Source organism: Chelonia mydas, chromosome 6 (genome assembly GCF_015237465.2).
Source record: "Chelonia mydas isolate rCheMyd1 chromosome 6, rCheMyd1.pri.v2, whole genome shotgun sequence".
NCBI classification, from domain to species: domain Eukaryota; kingdom Metazoa; phylum Chordata; order Testudines; family Cheloniidae; genus Chelonia; species Chelonia mydas.
Genome location: NC_051246.2, coordinates 19,494,774 through 19,521,631, shown reverse-complemented (window position 1 = coordinate 19,521,631; position 26,858 = coordinate 19,494,774). Strand labels below are relative to the sequence as shown.

General features: G+C 47.8%; 1 protein-coding gene across 2 annotated transcripts; it reads left to right on the top strand.

Moving 5' to 3' along the window:
* The first annotated feature begins 753 nt into the window (after positions 1 to 753).
* Positions 754 to 21,766, top strand: LOC102933055 (acyl-CoA (8-3)-desaturase). 2 transcript variants are annotated; one of them, XM_037899458.2, is made up of 12 exons: positions 754 to 1,089; positions 8,990 to 9,100; positions 9,686 to 9,883; positions 10,984 to 11,085; positions 11,298 to 11,426; positions 15,856 to 15,916; positions 16,617 to 16,693; positions 18,120 to 18,217; positions 18,570 to 18,666; positions 19,226 to 19,305; positions 19,946 to 20,071; positions 20,801 to 21,766. In XM_037899458.2, exons 1-12 carry the CDS (start codon positions 886 to 888, stop codon positions 20,850 to 20,852), a joined length of 1,335 nt encoding a protein of 444 aa, XP_037755386.1. In that variant the 5' UTR covers positions 754 to 885; the 3' UTR covers positions 20,853 to 21,766. The 2 variants fall into 2 exon arrangements, with proteins under 2 accessions (XP_037755386.1, XP_037755387.1); XM_037899459.2 differs by lacking the exon at positions 9,686 to 9,883 and having other exon boundaries at positions 798 to 1,089.
* The last annotated feature ends 5,092 nt before the right edge of the window (positions 21,767 to 26,858 follow it).

Below are 26,858 nucleotides of genomic sequence, written 5' to 3'. Positions count from 1 at the left end.
AGGATGTTGGGTGTCAGAAGCTTCTGTGGCAGTGGGAGCTGGGCAGTGGGCGAGGGAAGGTCAGTTGTACCCTGACTCTAGTGAGCTCGAAATCCAAACCTTATGATGGGACCAATGCCCGGCTGATGTTGCTAAATCCCCTGGTTTTTAAGAGGGGGCAGGAAGGAGGAGTGGGAAGGATTAAAAAGAGGAATCCAGAGCTATTGGGGCTGGATTGCTTAAGAACTGGGTCCCGTGAGCTCGGGTGAAGAATCAGAGAATCTCAGGGTTGGAAGGGACCTCAGGAGGTCATCTAGTCCAACCCCCTGCTCAAAGCAGGACCAGTCCCCAATTTTTGCCCCAGATCCCCAATGGCCCCCTCAAGGGCTGAACTCACAACCCTGGGTTTAGCAGGCCAATGCTCAAACCACTGAGCTATCCCTGGGGCAGGACACGCCCCCTTTCTCCCCCCGGCCCCCGCCCCCGCTGGCAGCCCCAGGGGAAGAGTAACATTAAAACCCAGGGGGCTCCCTTCACCGCAGAGACGTGGAAAGCATGGGGGTGGGTGTCTGGGATGATTGACAAGAAAATAAGCCAATAAAATGGCAAAGATCAGCCAAGTGTGGGCCGGAGTGACTCAAGAACCAATGACATTGCCGACCTCTGCACGATGGGCGCCAATGAGCCGGAATGCAGCCAATGAGCTCTCGGCGGGGCGGCTGTGGGGGCGGGGTTAGGGAAGAGATGACCCAATGCGCTCTCTAATGGTCGGGCCTGGAGGAGCGAGCTAGCCAATGAGCTCTGAGGGGGCGTGTCCGGGGGGCAGGGCTGCGCCGCTCGCGCTCCGGCGGAGAAGCGGGGGGCTGAACTGGCAGAGCCGGGCTGAGCGCGGCGGCGGCAGCGGCGATGGAGGAGCCGGAGCCGGAGCCGGAGGGCTCTTCCCCGCGGCGCTTCACCTGGGAGGAGATCGGGCTCCGCACGGGCCGGGGGCACCCGCAGCAGGAGCGGTGGCTGGTGATCGACAGGAAGGTCTATGACATCAGCCAGTTCTACCGGCGGCACCCGGGGGGCGCCCGAGTCATCAGTCACTACGCCGGGCAAGACGCCACGGTGAGGGCCGGGGCTGGCGGGTCCCCTTTCTTCCCCGGGCCGCGCTGAGCCCCGCCCTGAGGCTGGGGCAGGCGGGTCATCGCGGACGCTGATTTGGGGCGGCCCTGTGGCTGCGCCCCGCTTTGTGGTGTCTGCACGCCCCGGGGAGATGTGTGTGGCAAGGGTTGGGGAGAGCAGCAGGGGCAGCGGGGATGGGAGGTGGCCGAGCCTGGGGGGTGAGCTAACGGGAGGGCTGGTACTAGGCACAAGCTCAATGTTACGTGAGGGGGAGAGGGCGAGAAAGGATTCAACCGCAGGGATTTTATTCCCTGTGGTGGGGGTGGAGGGCTGTATGTTGGAAAAATCAAAGGGCTGTATCCAGAGGCAGTGCCAGGAAATGAGAGGAATGGAGGGAGCAAATCAGGGGAGGAAGGCGCAGCATGGCGTGCGTATGGGGCACAGATGGCGGAACGCCTGAGTTAGGCCAGTTCCAAAGGGCCACCTGCTCTTTGAAGCCCTGTGCAGGTGATGTGATACCTCCACAGTTCTGTGAGCAGCACTAGTCCCCACACAGAGATCCTGGTGTAGGCCAGCAGGATGACTGTGTGCTCCAAGTTCTCCTATGTACCTGACTGAGAGTCTGGGGAAGGGGCTCTCTGGAGCAGCTGTATGGCGATGGGGATCCTGAAAGTCCGCAGTAAGACGAAGAAGAAAGGGCAGGTTCTGTAGAACATGTGCCCCACTGGTGGCAAGGGGATGCACTAATGGGGAGAGGGAGATAAGTAGTGGGATCTGCTTACCTCTGTTGAAGTGGTAGCTTGACTTATTGTGTAATTCTGATTATGAATCAGAGATTTTGAAGCTGCAGTCTAAGGTAAAAAGCAGATCACAGTATGTTTAGCACTGGACTTGTAAATTTATCATATATCTTCTAGCTGGAGGTTGATATGAAAGGTGAAGGGAAGGCCCCACCAGAAAAGTCCTGGTCAAGAGTCCTGGTAGCATGTTGCTAAACATGTAGATTCAGCAGGGAAGAAATAATTTGGAGAGATGGGGTTTTCTTGTTTACCCCTTACAAGGGTATTGTTGTCAGTATTATCCTCAGGTTTCAGAGTAACAGCCGTGTTAGTCTGTATTCGCAAAAAGAAAAGGAGTACTTGTGGCACCTTAGAGACTAACCAATTTATTTGAGCATGAGCTTTCGTGAGCTACAACTCACTTCATCGGATGCATACTGTGGAAACTGCAGAAGACATTATATACACAGAGACCATGAAACAATACCTCCTCCCACCCCACTCTCCTGCTGGTAATAGCTTATCTAAAGTGATCATCAAGTATTATCCTCAGCTCCCTCACTTAGGCCCCAATCTAGTAAAGCACTTAAGCATATGCTTATCTTTAAGCATGAAGTCAATGGGTTTGCTCACACACTTAAAATTTAAGCACTTGCTTAACTGCTTTGGTGTACCGGGTCTCTAAAGTGCATCTGCTTTCCTAGATTTTAGTTCTGATTTATTTTTTATATAGCAGTGTAGATGTACTTGGTATTTAGGTAACTGATGCTAGACAGAGACCAAAATCTCTACGCTGCTGAGCTTTCGCTTTAAACATGCACAAGCTGACTTATGCCCATTATGCTTCATGAGATCACTTGTCTGTCCACTCCACATATGGTTTCTGGGGTTTACTGGCCAGCACATAAATGGCTACTTTGTTAAAGCATGGTACGTATTTTTACATGTACGCCCTGGCTGTGTGCACCCCAACTGTCAGCTGTCCCAAGGCATCTCAATGGGGGGAGCTGACAGCAGAGGATAGGGACTTGGGCTGGGTGAAAGTGGTAAAAAGATTTTCACGCGTAAGATTTTTCACTAGTTCACTTTGTGTGGTTTTTGCAGACCCACAAACTGTGAAGTTTGTAAAGATTTCAGAAGACCGTTTTTTGCTGTGAGATATGAGAAAACTCAAAGCAATTTTAATTGCCTGCTCCATTCCTGATCCAGTAGACTACAACATGCCCAGCCCAAATAATGCAATTTAACTCTCTGGGCCTGAGAAATGGCAATGAGAACTTCTGCCAGAGAGAACAACCCAAAAAAATACTGAATTTAAAATCTGCACAGCCACATGTGGATATTACATTTTACATGTTTGGAAACTCAGGCTTAGAAAGGTTAAGGCCAACATTTTTGACTGAGGGTGCCTACTGGTATCCATCTGTTTAAGTTGTCTTCAAATTAGGCATACAAAATTAGTGAACACTTTTGAAAATGATGACTCTGAACCTGTAAACACTTCTGCACATTTAATTTTATTCACCTGAGTAGTCCCATTGAGGTAAGTGCTTGCATGGTCAGGGCCTTGGGTCTTAACCTCTCTAAGGGCCTTGGGTCAGGTCCTTGGGTCTTAACCTTTCTCAGCTGCAGTTTCCCCATCTATAAAAAGGAGATAATGAAAAATACCTAGTACTTCATAACTACAGACATAGTGTAAGAACACATCACTTGTCAATTGTTTTAGATAAGATCAGTATTTTCAGTGTTGTTAGGTACAGTAGAAGCTCAGAGTTATGAACACCAGAGTTACGAACTGACCAGTCAACCACACGCCTTATTTGGAACCAGAAGTACACAATAAGGCAGCAGCGGAGACAAAACAAACAAACAAACAGCAAGTACATTACAGTACTGTGTTAAATGTAAACTACTAAAAAAACAAGGGGAAAGCAGCATTTTTCTTCTGCATAGTAAAGTTTCAAAGCTGTGTTAAGTCAATGTTCAGTTGTAAACTTTTGGAAGAACCATAACATTTTATTGAGAGTTATGAACATTTCAGAGTTACGAACAACCTCCATTGCTGAGTTGTTCGTAACTCTGAGGTTCTACTGTATTGTCTGTACTAAGCACAAGATATTGTGGTGGGTATAAACAGCTGTTCATAGGAGGTAAAACTATCTAAGGCAACACTGGAAGATTTTCAAATGCAATCTCCATAATGTGCCCAATTTTCAAGGTTAGGTGTGCACTCTTGCACACGTGCATTCATACACGGACAGTCAGGCCACATCTGCATACAAATACTTGACTTGTGCATATAAGGTACACATCAAGTATTTGCCTGAGTAAATTAAACGTGCAAATGTGTGTGCACCATTATATTCCTCTACCTTTGAAAATCTAGCCCAGTGTTTGCAAAGAGCTATATAATTGCAGAGTATTATTAAAGGATACTGTCAACCTAAAAATCATTCTGCTGTCCGAAAATGTTTTCTTTGCTACTTTTACAAGAAACAATAACTAAGATTACTTGGACTGGAAAAATGTACTTATTTGGTAACACCTACCTGGGTAGTCAGATCACGTTTACTCTTTCCCTGTGTAGTCAGTTTCTCTCTGTTGGCTGCCTGAGTCTTTTACACATGGGGAGAGAAAAACTTTTTAAAAAATTAGGATGATGTGGTTGTAAACCACAAAGTTTGGCACATGGACTCAGGGGCAGACATAGTACCTGAAACTACTCTTAACTTATTGTGATTGACGACATTTCAATTTCATTACGTCCCTTTTAATCCCAGACACTGACCGGGGTAGGAATAGAATTTGGGACCCAGTGTCTTTTAGGGCTGCACAATATGGGCATAGCCAGCAGCCTAAGGCAGTGTGCGGACCTTCACAACCTCCACAAGATCATGACAATTCCATCCATTTTAAGCCCTGTTCCAGTGAAGGAGTGTCTGAGAAATGGGTCAGTCATAAGGGTCATAGGCACCTAGTGTTGGATTTATGTGCTATCCGGTATTAACAGACCCGGGGAACAAACTGTGACAGATATGATAATATCCTGCAATAGCCTTCACAAATCTTATTGAACTGAGTTAAATCTTATTTGTTTAATGTCTTTAATATCTTTAATATCTTATGTGTTTAATATCTTTGGAGTCCATTGTATTAAATGAGTGGTATATATCATTGTGTATTATATGTATTTTCCCAGGAAGAGTAAATACAGCTCCTCCAGGAACTGAGAAAAGCAGGGAGGGGTGATTAGTCAAAGGTGTTCAGGTTATAACATCTCCAGAGAAGCACCCCTCCCTGATGAGGTTCGCATAAACTGGATTCTCCAGAGCTCAACAGACAAAGAAAGGACTTATGGTTAAATAGCCTGAGTTAAAACTGACTTGGAGCTTCTTTCTGATCCAGCAAACGGCCAGGCCCTCTTATCCAAGGGGGTCCCCAATCCTTAGGAGAGGGTTGGGAGGTCTTTGGTCCACTGAGGCCCTAAAACTTGGGTTCTTGTTCTGAGCAAAGGGTGTTATAAACCTGAAACCATTGGCCAACTGCTGGGAGGGGTCTGAAGGACTGTTAACCTCCCAGAGCCCATGTTGGAATTGGGGTGATCTCTGGCAAGCATATTATCCTGCTTGTAGGTTCTTTTATTGTTTTAAAATATGTTCTCTCTGTAATGCTTTGCCCTTAAGAATTAAAGTGCTTGCTTAGAAAGAGCTGTGTGGTAACTCATAACTGTTGGCAATTACCCTGTTATTAGTCTCTGAAGAGAAAACAAAGCACAGACCCTGGCCTGTTGAGGCAGTCCGCCTTGCTGGGGAATAACACAGTGTAGGTAGGGAACTGGTCAGCCTGGAAATACCTGTTCAGAAGGGAGAGAGAAGTGGGTTTCCACTCAAGAGAGGCAAGGCTGGGGAGCCAGAAGCCTAGAGTGGGATGCCCTTGCTGAACCATATCGAGGGAATATGGGAGCAGTTGCCCCGAACTGTGACACACAACAAGTGTTATGCTTTCTCATCTTCAGAGAGTAACTACAACGGGGTGAAACAGAACTGCTCACCTCTGAAGTAGCTGAGCTGGAGTTTCAGAGTAGTAGCCATATTAGTCTGTATCTGCAAAAAGAACAGGAGTACTTGTGGCACCTTAGAGACTAACCTACAAGATCTCTATCAAGCATTCTTAAAACTACAATACCCACCTGCTGAAGTGAAAAAACAGAAGTCACCTACTACAGGACAGGCCTAACAAAGAAAATAACAGAACACCCCTAGCTGTCACCTTCAGCCCCCAAATAAAACCTCTCCAGCGCATCATCAAAGATTTACAACCTATCCTGAAAAATGATCCCTCATTCTCACAGATCTTGGGAGACAGACCAGTCCTGGCTTAGAGACAGCCCCCCAACCCTGAAGCAAATACTCACCAGCAACTACACACCACAAAACAAAAACACAAACCCAGGAACCTATCCTTGCAACAAAGCCAGGTGCGAACTCTGTCCACATATTTATTCAAGTGACACCATCATAGGACCTAATCACATCAGCCACGCCATCAGGGGCTCATTCACCTGTGCATCTACCAATGTGATATATGCCATCATGTGCCAGCAATGCCCCTCTGCCATGTACATTGGCCAAACCGGACAGTCTCTATGCAAAAGAATAAATGGACACAAATCTGACATCAGGAATCATAACATTCAAAAACCAGTAGGAGAACACTTCAACCTCTCTGGCCACTCAGTAAAAGATTTAAGGGTGGCAATTTTGAAACAGAAAAGCTTCAAAAACAGACTCCAAGGAGAAACTGCTGAGCTTGAATTAATATGCAAACTAGATACCATTAACTTGGGTTTAAATAAAGACTGGGAGTGGCTGGGTCATTACACATATTGAATCTATTTCCTTAAATTAAGTATCCTCACACCTTCTTGTCAACTGTCTAAATGGGCCATCTTGATGATCACTACAAAAGTTTTTTTTCTCCTGCTGATAATAGCTCATCTTAACTAATTAGCCTCTCACAGTTTTTTATGGTAACTTCCAACTTATCTGTATGTGTATCTATCTATCTTACTATATGTTCCATTCTATGCATCCGATGAAGTGAGCTGTAGCCCACGAAAGCTTATGCTCTAATACACTTGTTAGTTTCTAAGGTGCCACAAGTCCTCCTGTTCTTTTTGCTGAGCTGGAGTGAATTCCAGCTTTTTTGGATATTTCTATAGTGGAAATCCAAAATCAGACTCCTAGAAAAAACAAAAGCAAAGGAAAAGCACTTCCCCTTTAAATGTGTGGCTTGCTGCCTCAGTACCATGATTCTCAGAAGGTGCAGTAAAGCCCCATCACAATCCCCTACCCCCTCTCCCTTGAGACTTTACTGCCAGGTTGTACAACCACCATTGTAGTGATTGGTCTGAACTTGTGGTACCACCGGCTCCTGGTCTGCCCATGTACCACCCCCTTATTCTCCCTCTTCCAATAGGAGAACAGAGATGGAAATACCTCTCTCCCTCTCCCCTGTTGAGGTAAGCCTGGGCTGAGCGGATGCCCTCTCCCCTTCCTGATTAAATACAACAAGGCTGAGCTGGAAATGGCTGCATCAGCCACATTTGAAAACTGTTTGTTCCCGGCTAGGTGCCATTTAAAGGGCCAGCACTTTGCAAAAGAACACAATGCCATGTGGGCACGTGCAGTGCTGAGCAATGTACTGGAAACAAAGAAAACCAGGAGTGGGGGCAGGGATTCCCTTGAAAAGAGAAAGCAAACTTAGTCCTGGGAAGACTGTAACTTCAGTGCTAGGACAGACACGGGGAGAGGAAATGTAACATCAGACAAAGTGGGAGACTTTTAATGGGGGTGAGGCACCAAACTAACATGTGCGCCCCCTCCAGTGGGTTTGGAATCTAAAGCAAGTTGGACTGTGACTATAGTGATACGGGTATATAAACCCTGACTTGCTTGGTTGGGGCCACGCTTTCCCAGAGAGGGCAGAGGGAACATAGATCTGCTAAGTGATTGACAATTTTCCCAAGTGACAAGAAGTCACTGATTTCCCTTGCAGGGCTCTCCCAAGCAGCAGTGCACAGGTGTTGGGGGAGTCAGGAGCTTATTACGCAGGCTGCTCAGTAATGTTGGGGGAGGCATTTGAGGAAACCAAAGGCAGCTGGAGTGGGAGCAGTAGTAAACAGGGAAGCTGTGAGATGTTCCCGTGGGCGATTGTCAGTGGAGATGAGCCTGGAAGAGCCTGGGGGTTTTGTTTGCAGTGAGTGGCAGAACCTGGGGTAAAATTGGGGGAACCTCCCCAACCTTCCTCCTTCACCTGATTAACCTTTTCAATTCAGCCAGCCCAGTCCTGTCCCTACCCTCCAGTTGCCCCAATCCCCAGCCTGTTTCTCCACTAGCTCTTGTGCACCCATTCTGCAGGTCAGCGAGGCAGCACTCTGCCTCCAGCCCTTTGCGGTGGATGGACCATGCTGGTTAGTCCAGTAGGGAGAGTGCAGAGCATCGAAACTAGCAATGCCTGTTGGAGATGTCGCAGCAGTTCCTGTGATCAGGGGGAGCGACTGCAGCATAAGCTTTGCTGCCTGCCCTTAGCCCAGCGAAGTGTGGGAAATGGAGGGAATGGGAATAAACCATTGCTTGGAATGGTTAGAGGCAAAGGAGAGAGGGAAATGGGGTGTTAGAGAACCAGGTGGAGTGCAGAAGAGGGCATATAAGTTTATATTTTGAAAGTGGAGGGGTTGGAGCCAGGAGAGGGAATGGCTGGCGTTGCACAAAAGGAGAGAAATGAGAGGAAACAGGAGGTAGAAGAGAATGGGGTCAAGGAGGCATGTTATGGGTTGGACAGGAAAGGAAAGACTTCTGATTCAGAGGTAGGGAGGAAGAGGGCCCAGATACCATGGTGACATGCATTAGAAATATCTAGCTAGAAAGTGGCAGAGAGCTCCTACTGCAAGCTGTCTGTTCTGGCTTTGAAGAGATCGCTGTTGGGCAGGGAAAGAAGAAGGGTCCAGTAGCTCCACCACTGGATTACTTTCTACTAGACTGGGGATGTTCACGTACCATCTTGGCTGCTCCCCTGCCCCAGTGTGTGATTTATCTCACCCGATCCTCTTGTCTGTATTTCAGGATCCCTTCAGGGCATTCCACCTTGACAAGGCTCTGGTGAGAAAGTACATGAACTCGCTGTTGATTGGGGAACTGGCACCGGAGCAACCCAGCTTTGAGCCCAGCAAAAACGTGAGTGTCGTAAAAGACGGATGTTGGGATGGATTGCGGCAGCAGTGGGGATGTGCTGGTATCGCTCATTTACTGGCAACCAGAACTTCCAGTAAATGGTAAATCACGTTGCATCTTAGAATCATGCCTGTTTGAGGCTTCCGCTTGGTGTCCGGCAATACCAGCTAGAAAAACAGGGCCTGTTGGTCACAGGTTCCCTCCTGTGTTACTGCAACACTCATCAGGCGGGGAGCAGAACATGTTAGCTGCAGGCTCCCCTCAGTGATACAGGGACGCAGACGGGAGAGGGCAGCTCTTACTGACCAGGGGATCCCTTTGGTGTCCTAGTGACCCTCACCTGAGGGTGGGAATGAGAAGGGCAGATCCAGTCAGCCATAGGCTCTCCCTGGTGTCACAGAGACCCTTCACCCGCCCAAGGGTCATAGCATGTGAGCTGCATACTTTCCCTGATGTCACAGCTACTGCCTCTGAGGGAACTCCAGCTTTCCACTCCTGCTGCAGTGACCCCTCTGGAGTTCCCAGGGCTCCCGAGGCTGCTGTCCTGCACACCCATGGGAGAGTGCTGAATGTTGGGTCTCCCTGCAGAAATTGCTGGTAGAGGACTTCCGGGAGCTGCGCACCACCGTCGAGAGGATGGGACTCCTCAACCCCAACCACCTCTTCTTCTTCCTGCTTCTCCTGCACATTCTGCTGCTGGATGCTGCCGCCTGGCTCACCATCTGGTACTTTGGGTCATCCTTGCTGCCTTTCCTTTTTTCTGCATTGCTGCTAGGCACCGTCCAGGTATACTGCTTAGGGATCATCCTGTACTTCCACAAACTCAGGATCAATGACATATCCCCGGGTGCTTCTGTCAGTACCTCTGATGCTCTTTTACTTGGCGAGCCAAGGAAAGATAAACTTGAAAATGCTTCAGGAATGCTGGGGGTGGGGAGCTGAATGCGACTCCATTTCTGGTCTCTCCCAGCAGGAGGTACTGTGAAGAGTTCCGGACGTGGAGAGCTCACAGCTTCTCCATTCCTTGCGTGTCTTAACAGCAGGAGCTGGAAGGGAGGAGCAGTGGTTGTGGGAAGCTCCCAGCTATTTTAGACTCAGCCTCTCTTAGGAGGAGGAGCTGTTGGAAATACAGCAGAAGCTCTGGATGTGGCAGGCTCACGAGAATTCCAGCCCCCTCCTTCCCTGGGTCTCGGGGGCGGGAGGGTGGAACGCAGCCCCTTGACGCGTGCTTTTTGAGTGAGCGGAGTTAGAACTGGTATCCTACGTATCTCCTCCCCATAGTCTGCTAGAGCGCGTCATTGGTCCCGGACTTCTTGCTATAGTGGAAACAAGGCTGTACTCTGCTCTGTTTTGTATGAACTTTGAGAGACGCTAGGCAGTAGCCATGCCCTCCTTGTGCTCCCATGGGAACACGTAGTGCACTGGAGCTGAGGACATAGCAGCTCTGAAAGCCTCAGCTGTTCCTCCTCTGCCCAGGTGGTCCCTCTGGAATTGCAAACACTCGGAGGAGGCAGGCTTCTCATCAAAGGCTACTTTGTTACGGTGCTCCGACCAGTTTGAAGAGAATAAATGCCCTGATTCTTAGTTCCATAGCCTTTTCTTCCTGGCCCCTCCTTCTCCACATAAACAGCTCTCCAGCGCTCTGTAACCTCACCCGGTCTGGGCTGGAGTCTAGTGGCAGTATAGTGAGGGAGCGATGTTTGGGACTGTGTGTAGAGAATGGAAATATCTCCTTGTGACCAGTACAGGGGGCTCTCCCCTGCTTGAGGTCAACAGTCAGGAGAGCAGGAGTGTTGTTGCTATGACTGTATGTGTGGAGAATGAACACCGTTGCAGAAGCTCACTAAACTCTGGCTGTTTTCTCAGTGATTCCTTTTGTTTTCCAGGCCCAGGCTGGGTGGCTCCAGCACGATTTCGGGCATCTCTCGGTGTTCAGCAAATCCAAATGGAACCACTTGGTTCACAAGTTTGTGATTGGCCATCTGAAAGTAAGTGTTCAGTGCGGAGAGCAATCGCCTGAGTTTCAACAGGACTCATGAGCAAGGGAGCCCCACGGGTTCAAGAAGGATCTTGTTCCCTAAACTTGACAGGGAGGGGAATGTGGTGCAGCTCTGGAGATTGGGTGAATAAGTGGTGGAGGAGTTGACTTATTTTTGGCAGCATTGATGTTTGAATCCTCTGGTCACATTTGTTCCTGCAGGGTGCACCAGCCAGCTGGTGGAATCATCTGCACTTCCAGCACCATGCCAAACCCAACTGTTTCCGCAAGGACCCTGATGTTAACATGCACCCCTTATTTTTTGCTTTGGGAAAGACACTGTCTGTGGAGGTGAGTCTGAGGGATGTCTGGGGGCAGGTTGGGTCACTGGAACGATGCGGCATTAAAAAGATCCAAAGTCAGGAAGCAGCATAAAGTTGGGGAGAACACTATGATGCAGAGCTGCAGAACAGCTGGGCTGCCTCTGTATTTCAGGCATTCTGGGAAGGAGTTGGGAGGGACGGACCTCTTGCTTAAAATCCAGTTTCCTGTGAGAGAGAGAGGACGAGGAAGTGAGAGATCATGGAGTGGCAGTAACTTCCCTGTAGCTGTGGTTGCAACCAGTTTCCATTATTTTTTTGTCCTGGTATAACTTTGACTTGGAAAATTGGTTTAGCCTGAAAATGTCCAGCTTTAGTCAGGTTTCAGAGTAACAAAGAGAAAGTTCATTAAACTGCTTTTGAATCAGTATAAAAATTACCCAGATTTGAAATGTTGTCTTATATTTAACATTACTTTGTCTTCCCCAGCTCCAAACAGCTTGTTACAACTTCTTTAAACTTTCCATACAGTTAAACTTCATTAAAAGTTGCTTTTTTGGCTATGTTTTAGAATGTGTTAAAGATTGATTCGTGATTATAAAGCAGTATTCATTTCCTCAGGTCGAGGAGGGCTGTGGCGAGATATAGATACAAGTTGCTTGTTTTGTTAATTTTTAGATTAGCTTGGCTATTTTTAATTCTCCAGGAAGTGAAACACCATCTTGCATACAAGAGTGAATCAAGATTCCTATGCATTTCAGCCAAAACACTAGCTAATTCAGTGCTGGACTCAGTGCTGGAATCAATGGGAATCTCTCAGTGAATTTCAGTGAGATTTGGAATTAGTCCCAGCTGGAGTGCAAATACATCCCTGGTGTAACACTTCCAGAAATGGTTTTGGCATTTGCGTTTTTTAAAACATAAACCCAAATGAATATAGTAACTGGCTCAGACTTTCTGATTTTTTTCCCTGGAACTGAGGAATTGTTGGCCTAGTCAGTGCAGAGAAACAGTACATTTGATATATCTGGACTTTAGTAATGCTTTTAACACAGTCCCACCATGATATTCTCATAAGAAAACTAGGGAACTATGGTCTTGATGAAGTTACTATAAGATGGGTGCAGAACTGGTTAAAAGACCGTTCTCAAAAAGGAGGTAGCAGTGGCTCATTGTCGAACTGGTAGGGCATATCCAGTGAGGTGCTGCAGGGGTCTGTATTGGTACTATTCAGTATGTTCATTAATGGTTGGGATAATGGCATGGAGAGTGTGCTTATGAAACTTGCAGATGACACCAAGCTGGGAGAGGTTGCAAGCTCTTTGGAGGACAGGATTAGAATTCAAAATGATCTTGATAAATTGGAGAATTGGTCTGAAATCGATAAGATGAAATTCAATAAAGACAAATGCAAAGTACTACACTTAGGAAGGAAGAATTAAATGCACAAATACAAAATGAGAAATAAGTGGCTAGGCAGCAGTACTGGAGAAAAGATTCTGGAGGTTATAATGGATCTCAAATTGAATATGAGTCAACAGTGTGATGCTGTTGGGGAAAAAGGCCAATATCATTTTGGGATGTATAACCAGGAGTGTCATATGGAAGACTTGTGAAGTAAGCCTTTCACTCTGCTCGGCACCGGTGAGGCCTCAAGTTGAGTATTGTGTCCTTATCTAGGCACCACACTTTGAGAAAGATGTAGACAAATTGGAGAGAGTCCAGAGCAGAGCAACAAAAATTATGAGGTTTAGAAAAATCTGACAAAAGGTTAAAAAAAAACCCTGGGCATGTGGAGTCTAAAGAAGAGAGGGCTAAGGGGGAACATAAGTCTTCAAATGTGTTAAGGGCTGTTATAAAGAGGACAGCGATTAAATGTTCTCCATGTCCTCCAAGGCTAGGACAAGAAGTAATCAGCTTAGTTTGCAGCAAGGGAGATTTAAGTTAGATATTAGGAAAAACTTTATAGTTATACCCAAGAAGGTTGTGGAATCCCCATCATTGGAGGTTTTTAAGAACAGGTTAGGCAAACACCTGTAGGGGATGGTCTAGGCACACTTGGTCCTGCATTAGTGTGAGGGGCTGGACTAGATGACCTGTCCAAGTTACTTCCAGCCTTACGTTTCTATGATTCTGTGATTGTGCTTATGACAGGGGTGGGCAAACTACGGCCCGAGGGCCGCATCCAGCCCTGCAGATGTTTTAATCTGGCCCTCGAGCTCCCGACGGGGAGCGGGATTGGGGTTTGCCCCACTCCGTCTGGCTCCTGGAAACAGCGGCATGTCCTCCCTCTGGCTCCTACGTGTAGGAGCAGCCAGGGGGATCTGCATGCTGCCCCCACCCCAAGTGTGGCCCCTGCAGCTCCCATTGCCCGGGAACCACGGCCGATGGGAGCTGCAGAGGCGGCGCCTGCGGATGGGGCAGCGTGCAGAGCTGCCTGGCCGTGCCTCCGTGTAGGAGCCGGAGGGGGGATATGCCGCTGCTTCTGGGAGCTGCTTGAGGTAAATGCCCCCTGGAGCCTGCAGCCCTGACCCCCTCCCACACCCCAACCTCCTGCTCAAGCCCTAATTCCCCTCCCGCCCTCCGAACCCCTCGGTCCCAGCCCGGAGCACCCTCCTGCATCCCCAACCGCTCAGCCCCACCCCAGAGCCTGCACCCCCAGCTGGAGCCCTCATCTCCTCCCGCACCCCAACCCCCAATTTTGTGAGCATTCATGGCCTGCCATACAATTTCCATACCCAGTTGTGTCCCTCGGGCCAAAAAGTTTGCCCACCCCTGACTTATGGGGAGCTAGTGGAGTTGTTTGACGATGGCGGTGATATGGTCTCACTTATCTGTACATAGGGCACTGAAAATCAAGTGTCTCCAAGATAGGAAAATCTATTCACCCTTGTTTCCATGGAGATGAGCTACAGTCTAGGTGGTTATCTGTCTCTGCTTTGGAGGCTAACCTGATATGGGTGGGTGTTCTAAACACTGCCACATATATTAATAGCATTGTGTTTTATTTTGGTTTCTGTATTTTTGCATAGCATGTGAATTATGCTTTGTACCACATGCATTTTCCAGTTCTAGGAACTGTATTAAGCAGCTGTTCTAGAAGGCAGCCTGCCTAGATATTGCCAGCTTCTGCAACCAATAGCAAGTTACAGTGGGGAGTAAGGCCGCAGTCCGGCATGTGCTTAATTTTATGCACATGAGTAGTCCCATTGGCTTCATCAGGACTACTCACGTGAGTATTGTTGGAGGTGAAGATGAATCCATCCCAGATCCAGGACCCTGCTGCTCTCTTGTTCATTCCAGAGCATTACTGAAGGCAAAATTCAGCTACTGTTCAGTGTGTTGGCTTATCTGTATTATCCAGGTGATAAGCACTCTCTCGTGACCATGTGGTGGGACGTTTTGTGCATGCCAGAGTGAAGGGAGCTTTCTGGATTAGTATCATCCACATGGAGCCATTTTGCTGATTTTCATTCTTTCAGTGGAGGCAGGGTAGAGCAGAGTAGGACCGTCCATCCCTTCTCTACAAAGGTGACAGCTCTAATCAGGGCCTGCTACAGATCTGTCTTACTAACTGAGAGAGACAGGGTGGGTAAGGTAATATCTTTTATTGGACCAACTTCTGTTGTTGAAAGAGAGAAGCTTTTGAGCTACACCAGAGCTCTTCTTCAGGTCCCTTTGTAGCTCAAAAGCGTATCTCTTTCATCAACAGAAGCTGGTCCACTAAAAGATATTATCTCGCCCATCTTGTCTCTCTAATATCCTGGGACCCACCTGGCTGCAACAACACTGCACACATTAACAATTCAGAGCATTCCTGTTTTTTGAGCCCCACTGTCTCTGAATTGAAGGATATGGATTGGGTGATGGTCAGGATCTTGGAGAGGTGTGGGTTGTCTCCCAACTTCGCTTTCTTCTCCTCTTGGTTAACAGACTGGTGTGAGTTAACCCTGAGAGCACAGAGAAACCTGAGCATATGGCCTGCTGTTGGGTATATTATTCAGTAGAGTATCACTGTTTGTCTGTGTGGCTCTTATCAGTTCAATGGTCTCTTGAGAGGACTTGTGATAAGACAAAACCTTGGTCGTGGTCATAGTAATAAATGGAGTCACATTTGTGAAGTGGTTCCAGCTCCCCCTACTGAGGAAGGGCTTGTTGTGCAGGTCAGAATTCACATTTCAAGGGCCTAGACTAGACAGTTGTGCATCAGAGGCAGTGGGGAGGGGTCCCTTTAGAAGATATAAAATAGGGTGAAATAGTGCTGTGGGGGACCCAGGTATGAAGAGACAGCTGGTGGGTGCCTGTTAATGCCTGTCTCTGGGAGGTATTTATGCAGACATTTCTCCTGATGGAGTTGGTAGGGGATTTGTGAGCCTCCCTCTCAGGGAGGGTGATCGAAGTGCTTGTATAAGTGTCTCTGTAGCCCAGGTAACCTGCCGTGATCCCTTTTCCTTTCACAGCTCGGGATGAAGAAGAAGAAGTTCATGCCTTACAACCATCAGCATAAATACTTCTTCATAAGTGAGTATCTCCACTCCCATGCAGTACCAGCAATCATTAGTAGGAGCATTGCCAGCAGATCGAGGGAAGTGATTATTCCCCTCTATTCGGCACTGGTGAGGCCACATCTGGAGTATTGCATCCAGTTTTGGGACCCCCCACTACAGAAAGGATGTGGACAAATTGGAGAGAGTCCAGCGGAGGGCAAAAAAAATGATTAGGAGGCTGGGGCACATGACTTACGAGAAGAGGCTGAGGGAACTGGGCTTATTTAGTCTGCAGAAGAGAAGAGTGAGGGGGGATTTGATAGCAGCCTTCAACTACCTGAAGGGGGGTTCCAAAGAGGATGGAGCTCGACAGTTCTCAGTGGTGGAAGTTGACAGAACAAGGAGCAATTGTCTCCAGTTGCAGTGGGGGAGGTCTAGGTTGGATATTAGGAAAAACTTTTTCACTAGGAGAGTGGTGAAGCCCTGAAATGGGTTACTTAGGGAGGTGGTGGAATCTCCATCCTTAGAGGTTATTAAGGCCCAGCTTGACAAAGCCCTGGCTGGGATGATTTAGTTGGTGTTTGTCCTGCTTTGAGCAGGGGGTTGGACTAGATGACCTCCTGAGGTCCCTTCCAACCCTAATATTCTATGAATCACCAGAACCCTCCGAATTAATTCCTTTGGAATATGATTACCTGCTTCATGTCTCTGCATTCTTCTTTTCTCTCCTCTAGTTGGACCCCCAGCCCTGGTGCCCCTCTACTTCCAGTGGTACATATTCTACTTTGCAGTGCAGCGCAGACAGTGGGTGGTGAGTATGTCCAATTTTGCCAGATCCTGCGCTGCCTCCCCCTAGTTTTCTGACTAAGGTTCAGTGTGGGGAGCTGGGACTGAAAAGTCAGAGGGAGGAGTCCTGAGTGTGGAGTGGCTGGTCACCATGTCTCACTGTGACACAGTGGATGGGTGTATGACTGGTGCCTAATCCTTTGACAGAAGAGGAGAGCGGGCGTCTTCCCCCTAATGCATGTGCGTCTCAGTCTGTGAGAACTGTGGTAACAAAGGGAGCTATCTGGGCTCTGCTGCTGTGCAGCGATGGTGGTCAGTCAGCAAGGGTTTCTGGGGCCTTCCCCTCATGTTGTGGGGTTGGTGCAGCTCTATGGAGCCTGACCATCAAATGTCACATCAAACCAGTGGCTGGTTTGGGGCAGGAAGGGAGACAGTGCTTACCCTTCTGTGGCTGCCTGAGGGGGAAAACCATTGAAAGCTGAGGGGAGCGGGAAGGAAAGCAATAGAAATGAGAGGGGCTGAGAATGAAATTCAGTGCCTCATCTGCCTGGGACAAATACATTTAAAAAAAATAGATTTTTCTCTTTTGGGGGAAAGGCCCCTTTCTCCTAATTCCCCCACCCAGTTTCAGTGGTGGGGCCTCCAGGCTCCTGCTCTACAGCCCAGCATGAGAGAGCACCCAGAGCAGCGCCAGGCTCCTGTAGCAGAGATCTGGCCTCATCTGCCACTTCTCCCTGCCCCCAGAAGCTCTCTTTTTATCCCCCCTTTACACTGTTCGGGCTTCCCATTGGCCTAGAACCCAGTCCTCAAGCAGCACAGAGTGGACCGGGCAAAGGAGAATATGGGTGGGTGTGTGTTTCAGGAGCATGGTAGGGGGGTATGCTGGGACAAGGAGGGATAATGGGGGTTGGGAGGCAAATGCAGAAAAGGAAGAGCTCTCACCTGAGATTTAGGCGCAAGGGGGTCTTGACTGGGGAGAGAAGCAACTGAGAGAGGATTATTGCAGGAAAGAGAGTAAGTACCAGAGAAAAGCCTGCAGAAAAGTGAAGAGGAACAAGGAATGGTGGGAGGGAAATGAGGCAGAACAAAGCTGTCTATAGCTGCTGCTGCTTTCCCCTTCCACTTCCCGAGTCTCTCCTTTCTGCCCTCGCTGCCCATCCTAGCATCGGAGGTGAGCAAGAGATGGCCCTTCAGTGTGCGTCTTCTTTTGGCCCATGGCCCAGGTCAGGCTGATTACGTGCCAGGGAGTGAAGTGGAGCTAAAGCATATGGGCAGTAAGGAGGGGTGGATGTCTTCAGGGCTGCATTTCAGATGGCGCATGCTAGGGGAGGGGAGGGGAGGGCGATAAAGACTGTGAATTATAGTGGTGGTTTCTGGGGCTGCCAGGGCAGTGGGCAAGGGCTATAATCTACACCCTCGATTCAGGTTTCTCTCTGTCTCCTCTCTGACAGGACCTGGCCTGGATGCTGACGTTCTACATCCGATTCTTCCTCACCTACTTGCCATTACTGGGGGTGAAAGGGCTCCTGGGGCTTTTTCTTCTGGTCAGGTATCACTCACCCTCCTACCCCCTATGGTTGCTTCAGCTCATAACTGTTTCTTATCAATCCCTCTGCTCTGCCCTTCCCTAGTCCTCTAGCCAACCTGCCCATCTCTCCTTTTCCTAACTGCCCCCTAATCTTCTGCCCGTTGTGACTTTCTATGACCTGACAGGGGAGATTATTTTCCCTGTGGTGTCATCACCTGTGTGGGCCTTTTGCTGTCCGGTTGGTTGGAATCCATGGGAGAAGTTTCATCAAGCAGTAACTGCTTTGGCCCAGGAAGAGTGTTTGTTCCTGGGCTCTCATAGGCTTAGGTGGGCATGTGGTGAGTGACTGCTTTGTGTGTGTTTGTCTCCACAGGCTCATAGAGAGTAACTGGTTTGTCTGGGTGACGCAAATGAACCACATCCCCATGCACATCGATTACGATAAGAATGTGGACTGGTTCTCTACTCAGGTATGACCGTCTCCGTCCCCGGGAGCTGTGGGCCTGTGGGTATAAATTCCAGACCAGATGGCACTTTCCTATAGATGCTAGGGGTCAGCAGGGAGCCCGTAGAGGGTTACAGGGTTCAGTAGGGAAAGGCCTTGTGAGCACTCTGAAATTCATGGTAATGGGGTAGGAGTCTGCATCACTGGGGGTGACATGGTGACTGCAGGGTGATCTGGGGTTTTGAATGGAGCTCTCCCAGTGCAAGACACTCCTATGTCCTTCCCTCTTCTTGTATCTTGACCTTGTGCCCATTTCTGTAAGGGTGAGGAGGCCTCCACAGAGGAGAGTCAGGGCAGATTTGGCCTAATCCTGCTGGTGAGACCAGCTCTGTATTGGTTAGGACTATGATCCCATATCCCAGAATGCCCAGGCCAGGTCTCACTGTCATCCCTGTCCTCAGATTAATCTGTTCAGTCTAGAGGACAGTGAGGATGAGAGGGTGGCACCAGGTTATCCTGCTGTCCAGGCAAATGAGAGATGAGCATTCATGGAACAACACTCACTGCTCTCCTTCCTCCCCCAGCTCCAGGCAACGTGTAATGTTCACCAGTCTCTGTTCAATGACTGGTTTAGCGGGCACCTGAACTTCCAGATTGAACACCAGTGAGTATGGGTGCAGGGATGAGAGAAGGAATCCTAAGGAACACCAGTCACTATCGGCACCAGGGGAGGGCAAGGGACCCTGTGTGGCATCAGTGAAAACAGGCACAAAGGAAGGGGCAGGAAATCTGTGGGGCGCAAGACATGGAGGAGGAGTGGGAACTGTATTGGGCACCAGATGGAAAGGCAGGAACTCTCTGGGGCACCAGTGACTACACCCATTGAGGGAGATACCCCATGCGGTTCCCATTCTATCAGTGAGTACAGGCACTGAATATAGTGAGAAGGGAACACTATAGGGCACTAATTGATTCCAGATTCAAAGTGAGAATAAGCCACCTGTGAGGTTGGTTCCTTGAGGGGAGGCAGGAAGCCTGTGAAGCACTAAGTGAGAGACCAGCTCTCTGGCAGGTTTCAACTAGTGTAAATGGTGGATTCTCTGTAATCTGAAGTCTTTAAATTATGATTTGAAGACTTCAGTAACTCAGCCAGAGGTTATGGGTCTATTACAGGAGTGGGGTGGGGTGGGGTGAGGTTCTGTGGCCTGCGTTGCGCAGGAGGTCAGACTAGATGATCATGATGGTCCCTTCTGGCCTTAAAGTCTATGAGATCTCATGGAATCAGCCCCCTTCTCTCTCCACAGCCTTTTCCCCACAATGCCTCGACACAACTACTGGAAGGTGGCCCCCCTGGTGAAGTCCCTGTGTGCCAAGCATGGCATCGAGTACCAGAGCAAGCCCCTGCTCACTGCCTTTGGCGACATTGTGCAGTAGGTGTCAGTCAATGTAAAAATGTTGTGCAATAGCCTTTGACAAGATGGGGACGCTGGGCCTTGTGGGAAGACAGTGCCCTTTGTGGGAGGGCAGGTCCACTAGGGACGTGGGGTGGGAGGGCCGCAGCTGGAACAGAAGAGATGCAGTAGAAATAGGATTGGATGGTTCATGGGACTGAGAGTGGGATATGGAACCTTTTAGATCTAGCCACTGGTTTCAGTCAGTTGCAGATAGCTAGTGTGGACACTCTGATGGAAAACACTCTGCCAGCAGCCTCTTCTCCCATCTCAGGTGCCTCCTTTGCTGTCACTGTAGAATTATGTCGGGTTGGGGTCTCCTAGACAGGTCTGTCCCAAGCCTCATTCATTCCTTCTTTGTCTTTTTTATAGCCTTGAAACCTTACCTGACCATGTCTTCTCCTTTGCTTGCTTCCTTCCTTTTTGTCTCCTGTTGGATTGTTTGCTTTAACCCTCGGATCATACAGCAGTCTCTCGTGACTCCATAGGGACTTGTCCTGTGTCTTTCCCAGGATCGGTAGCCTGAATCACTGTGTCTTTGAGCATCTCCCTGATGTGTTCCATACAAGGGATTTGAATATTACACTAGATTTCATCGCCTCCCCCCCCCCTTCTCAAATTTGCTTTGTTGATCTTTACTCTCACTGTGCTGCCACATTTCATCATTTGTTTCTAAACTAATCTGCCTCCCTCTCTCTATCCCTGCAGCTCTCTGAAGGATTCGGGGGAGCTCTGGCTCGATGCCTATCTACATAAATAAGCAGCAGCAGCTCCAAACAGAGGTATTCCCCCACCCTCGCTGCCTCCCACGATGGTCACCATGAAGACACTGGACAGAGAGCTGGCTGAGCCAGGGGTGTGGAGCTGGGCAAGCTTAATTCCAGGAATGAGTGTGGGGTTTTTCTAAGATGTTTGTTTTTAGTCCTTCTCATGCTTCTCCTACTCCTCCTTTTTTGGTACTGAATAATAGAGAGGATCAGAATGGAGGAGACCACTTGCCGGGAAGGAGGAGCAGCCTGTAGGTCTGGGAATTAATGCCCTTCTGTCTGGTGACATTTCACTTGCTGTGTCTGTAGGAGAGAAACCTTTTATCTAACATAGATATTTCTGAGATGCCTGGCAGCTTGGTATCTAACCCCTACTCTGCTCCTTCCCCATGTGAAAGAATCAAGGAAGCTGGGACAGGCTGAGATCACTGAAGATAGAAGTTGGGGTGGTGGGAAGAGGGAGAAATAAGGAGAAATGTAAGTGTGGGAAAGAGAAGAACCTGTGTAGGGGCTATGTTGTTAAACATCCTTGTGCATTTAAGAATGGTAAACCAAGTGCCCAAACCTTGGGGGCATGGGGTAGAGAAGAAAGGCCAAACCACCGGGCAAGGGCTTAGACTACTTTGTAGGGATGAATGTGAGAAGAGAGAGACCAAACCACAGAGCAGGCACAGGTGGGATGCAAGAGCTGTTCCCTAGATGTGGGGGGCTTGGCATGCTGTGTCCAATGAGAGTGCTGCTACATATATGCCTTGAGTGGTTTTTTTTTTTTTTTTTTTTTTTAGAGGTAGGACGGTGAGCCCCTGGATCTCTGGGTTAATTATCATTCTGCTGGAGATGGCCTGAGTATCTTCTAAGAGTGCCATACTCTAAAAGTGAAAGAGTTGATGGACCAGTTACTGATACGCTAAAAAGATAGACGTTAATGCAAGTGGAACCTCTGGTCCTCCCAGATTAGCTGCCACGGTGCCCCCAGCAGTTTAGATTAGGAAGAAGAAGACTGTATAACCAATCCATGGCTCCTTGGGAGTGTACACTTATTATACTGCACCCTTTGGCTACTGAGGACTTTGTAAATAGGGAGAGAACTCAGGATTTTTTGCATCAAAAGCACAGGATGCTCCCATGTGAGCTACAGGCAAATCTTCTTCTACTGTGGAGGCATTAGGGTTCAGGACTCCACTTGAACATGTCTAACATTCCAGCCAGCAGAGGGCAGTGGGGGACACGCATTGTGCGCGCACAAACACAGGCCAGCATGTTGTGCCTCTGGGTCTCTATGGGTATGTATGTCTACACTGCAGTAAAAAACCCACAGCACTGAGTCAGCTGACTTGGGTGCGGGGGGGCTTGGGCTGTGGGGCTAAAAATAGCAGTATAGGGGTTCGGGCTCAGGCGAGAGCCCAGGCTCCAAGACCCTCCCTGCAAGACCCATGCCATGGGTCTCTGATTGCAGTGTAGACGTACCCTATTAGGTAATGTGCCTCCAAGACATGCTCTGAAGGGGTATGCGCTTCACTGTAACACTGCCAGAGTATTAATTAGCCTTACGGCCTTTGCCAACGCTACCTACAAGGCCAAACAGCCCAACTGCCAAAGCAGATGTAGCACCTCGCGTGACCTTTCTAAAGGCTGCAGTTTGATCACTCGCACCCTGCCTACCCCCATCATTTCTTTGTGTTTGAGCCTCCCCTCTCCAAGTTTTGGGTCCAGCCTCTTTCCTTCTCTCTGGAGTTCTTAAATGGACAAGTGTGACGCAAGGACTCTCCCCATCTTCCCTGCCCTCCCCTCACTCCCGTGGCAGCTCCTGCAGCCAGACAACATTATGACAACTTTTCCCAACTACGGTAATAGGTGATTCAGGCCATGAATACAGCACAGACTTCTGCTGGCACAGCTGTGTCAGGGGCGAGAAGAGGGGTGACCTCTGACCAGCACAACTGTGCCAGCAAAGCCCCTAGTGCAGACACAGCTATACCAGCAAAACTGCTTTTCCGTAGATAGCTGGTTTTGCCTGCGGGAGGAGGGTGGGACTGGAATAAGCTATGCCATTACAAAGCACAGTTTTGTTGGTATAGCTGTAGCGACACATGGCAAGCTTTGCCAGGAGAGTATACCGCTGTGTGTCATTATGCCAGCAAAGCACTCCTAGTGTAGACATGGCCATAGTATCTAAAGGGGACTGGGAAAGAAATGTAACTTCCCCTCTCTGGCCACCATCCAAAAGATTGGAGGGCCTGTGAAGTGGGCGGTGTCACCTCGCCCTCGACAACGGCTGGGATGAGAATTCATTTTTGTTTAATGGAAATAGTTAAATTGCCATTAAATCATAGGTCCGGAGTGTTGAATAAAGAGTGTACATTTAAATGAAATCCTCTGGGCTCCTGTGGTTGTTTTCTCCTGTTTTGTCCCTTTTCTTTCCCATCATTTTATTCCATGTGGGGGATTAGTAAGGAACCCCCTGCCTTCCCCAATCCCTTCCATCATAAGAGTAAATCTCATCTATGCAGGAAACATGGCTTTCTGAGGGCTGGTCTGCAACTGTGGAATAACCTCCTTCAGGAGCTAAGGACCATCACAAACCTTGCTACCTTCTGCTCCAAGTTCAAGGCGCACTTCTTCAACCTGGCCATCACTAGCATAAACACAGAGCAGCAGGTACATTTTACACAAACCAACACATCCTACCAGAACAAAACTCTATACACCATTCTCCCCCTGGGGTGAGGATGAGAGGGAAAACAGATCACACCTGACAGAATTTAGTCACATCGCTGAATGCATGCCTGGTAGGTGCTGAGATAATCTGGAGGTGGGGGCAGAATACGAACCTATAAAACCTAAAATAGAATCCATCAAGTCAAAGGAATCTTTAGGGGAACAACTACTTGTCCATGCTGCAACAGTAGTGGCTGTGGCTGCTTTACCCTGATCATCTACTCCCTGTCCAGGTTCTCAGGATCTGGAAGAATCCTCACACATCTGTGAAGGGAGTTCTCTCGTCCATTGGGCGGTATACCCAGGGTAGGCTCTCTTCCCACCTTAAATCACTTCAGGACAGAATTACATTTCACCTTGTGATGGGTTGCTCCCCTTCAAGCTGCCACCTGATGTGCTGAGATACCACTGAGCCTGCCTGTTCTGCCAGAATGGGCCCCCTATAACCTGTCTTGCTGAGCCAGGCTCTTAAGCCTCCTCTAGCACACACTCAGGCAGGGTCACACCCAGCTGCAGAAGGACACAGACACTGAGATCAGTTCTGGGAAGACTGAGTTTAAGAGACTTGTCCCAGCACTCAGTTGCCCACCTCCCTTGGAGTACAGACCAAAGGTATATTGTCTTGTGCTGTATAGAAGACTCTGCACAGTGCAAGCTCATAAAAATTCGCCCTCTTCCTCAATGTGAAGAAAGATATGCACAGCTTCTCTCTCCCCCACTCTCCTGCCCCCCAGATATGAATTGCACAAACTGGATAATGTTACAAACAAAACAAATTTATTAACTCTAAAAGGCAGATTTTAAGTGGTTAAAGGGATAGCCAACAGAACAAAGCAGATTACTAAGCAAATAAAACAAAACACACAAACTAAGCTTGATTCATTAAAGAAACAGGTTACAGAATGTAATTTCTCACCCTAAATGTTGAATGAGGCAGGATGGAGAGTTTCTGTAGCTCAGAGTTCTAGTTATTTCTTCTTACAGACTGGACCCCTGTCTCAGTCTGGACTGTCCCCTGCCTTTCCCTTCAGGTTGGTTCCTTTATCCCTTCAGGTACTTTCAACAGTCCTTTTTCTTGGGTAGGCCATGGAGGAGAGTCCCATTTGCCTTTCTCCCCACCCTTAAATAAGATTTACATAAGGCAAGAATCCTTTGTTTGATTCCCATCTCCCTACAGAGGAAAAGTGCCAGCAGTGTCCAAGGTGGTACTTTGTATCAGGTGACAGGACCACCTGACCTGGTAGTGTCAGAGCTATGTCCCAGGACGCCTCCCAGAAAGGAGAGAGATTAGTATCTTCACAGTCTTGTTGTTTTTTCCTAATGGCTCGTCAAATCTGGTGGCCTGTTGTCTGGCGGGTGTCTTCCCAATACACACCCAGTTGTAATTGTTACCTAGTCCGTATTCCTAACTTTAGATACAGAAATGGTACATGCATACAAATTGGATAGTCACATTCAGTAAATCACAACCTTTCCAATGATAAGTTACATGAGCCATCTTGCATAAAGTATATCTCAGTTATGCCATATTCATATCATAAGCATATTTCCATAAAGAATATGCAGTGTAATATCACACACCTGTGAACATTTTCCAGGCTGGGTGCTGTCCAGAACTTTTCTCAGAACTCTGCATTTTCTCCCTCTGTCACACTGAAAAAGAAGTACCCACAGTGCAGTGACCCTGTCTTCCAGCTCACCTGGAAATACAGCATGCACTGAAATAGCAAACAGAGGTGAAACAACTGAGGGGAAGCCTTAAAGTGCAAAACCAAAGACTGAGTCAAGGCCGGAAATGCTGCATGTGCTGACTCTGCTCCAAGTCACCCAGCTATAGGATGATCTTAGAGCAGAAACAAATTCTAATAATCTTACCTTTCTATAACAGCTTTCGTCATTTTGGGCTGTTCAGATTCCACAAAAGTAGGTAATGTTGAGACTTTCAGTATCACTGTTCAGACAGAGCCTCAGTTTCTAAAGAGCTCATCTAAAACTTAAAATTTGAACAATATTTTTCCTCTGTGAAAATCCACTGGCTCTTTCATATTCTTTAAAGATGCCCAGGGATGTGTTATCCTGGAATGCCACACATTCCAGAAGAGTCCTGGAGATTTCTGGTAGCACAGACATCCCAGAATTATTGCAGTGTTATTGTAGCTGTGTTGGTCCCAGGATATAAGATACAAGGTGGGTGAGGTCATATCTTTTACTGGGCCAACTTAGGCAAACTTTCAAGACACACTGAGCTTTTTTTCAGGTCAGCTCAGCCTCAAGCATGTCTCTGTGTAGCTTGAAAGCATCTCTCTTTCACCTGCAGAAGGTGGTCCAATAAAAGATATTACCTCACCTTGTCTGTCCCAGAATAATACATCCTGGGACTTTTCTAGTGACTGAAAGTTCAGAATGGGTTTGAATAGAGACTGGGAGTGGCTGGGTCATTACACATATTGAGTCTATTTCCCCATGTTAAGTATCCTCACAGGATCCTTAAGAAGGATCCTTCTTGTCAACTGTCTAAATGGGCCATCTTGATGATCACTACAAACCTTTTTTTCTCCTGCTGATAATAGCTCATCTTAACTAATTAGCCTCTCACAGTTTGTGTGGTAACTTCCAACTTATCTGTATGTATATCTATCTATCTTACTATATGTTCCATTCTATGCATCAGATGAAGTGGGCTATAGCCCACAAAAGCTTATGCTCTAATAAATTTGTTAGTCTCTAAAGTGCCACAACTACTCCTGTTCTTTTTTTGAAAGTCCAGTGGCTCTTCTGGAGAGGCTGAAATTTCCACTCACACTGAACTGCCACAAGGTTGCTTTTATACATAATAGAGATGGTTCAAAAGGTGAGTGAAAATTTATTCAGTTGATTGCCCCGATAGTGTAGTTTAAATAAGCATATAGTACTCATTTTCCTTTCATCTGTGTAGGTCAACTTTAACATAATTAATGTAGCCTTAAATGAATGACATGAAATGACCACACAGTGGTAAGAGAAAGGAGAGGAATTTGGAAGGCTGACAAGCGTTACAGGATATTTAAGAAACAGTGATGAATGTTTAAAGGGTCAGAACTTTGTTCAAAAAAGCAGCAATCCACAGTTCAAAGCATGTTTTTGCTAATGTGGGAGAAGACTTCCTAAAACGTGCTGACCATTATTAAGTGGGAGATATCAGAACATGTATGAATGTATTAAAAAAAACCCTTTACTGGAAGAGTGAATAGTTTAGGGGCCTTTCACATTTACATTACCATGGCCAATTCAGTTCAGATCAA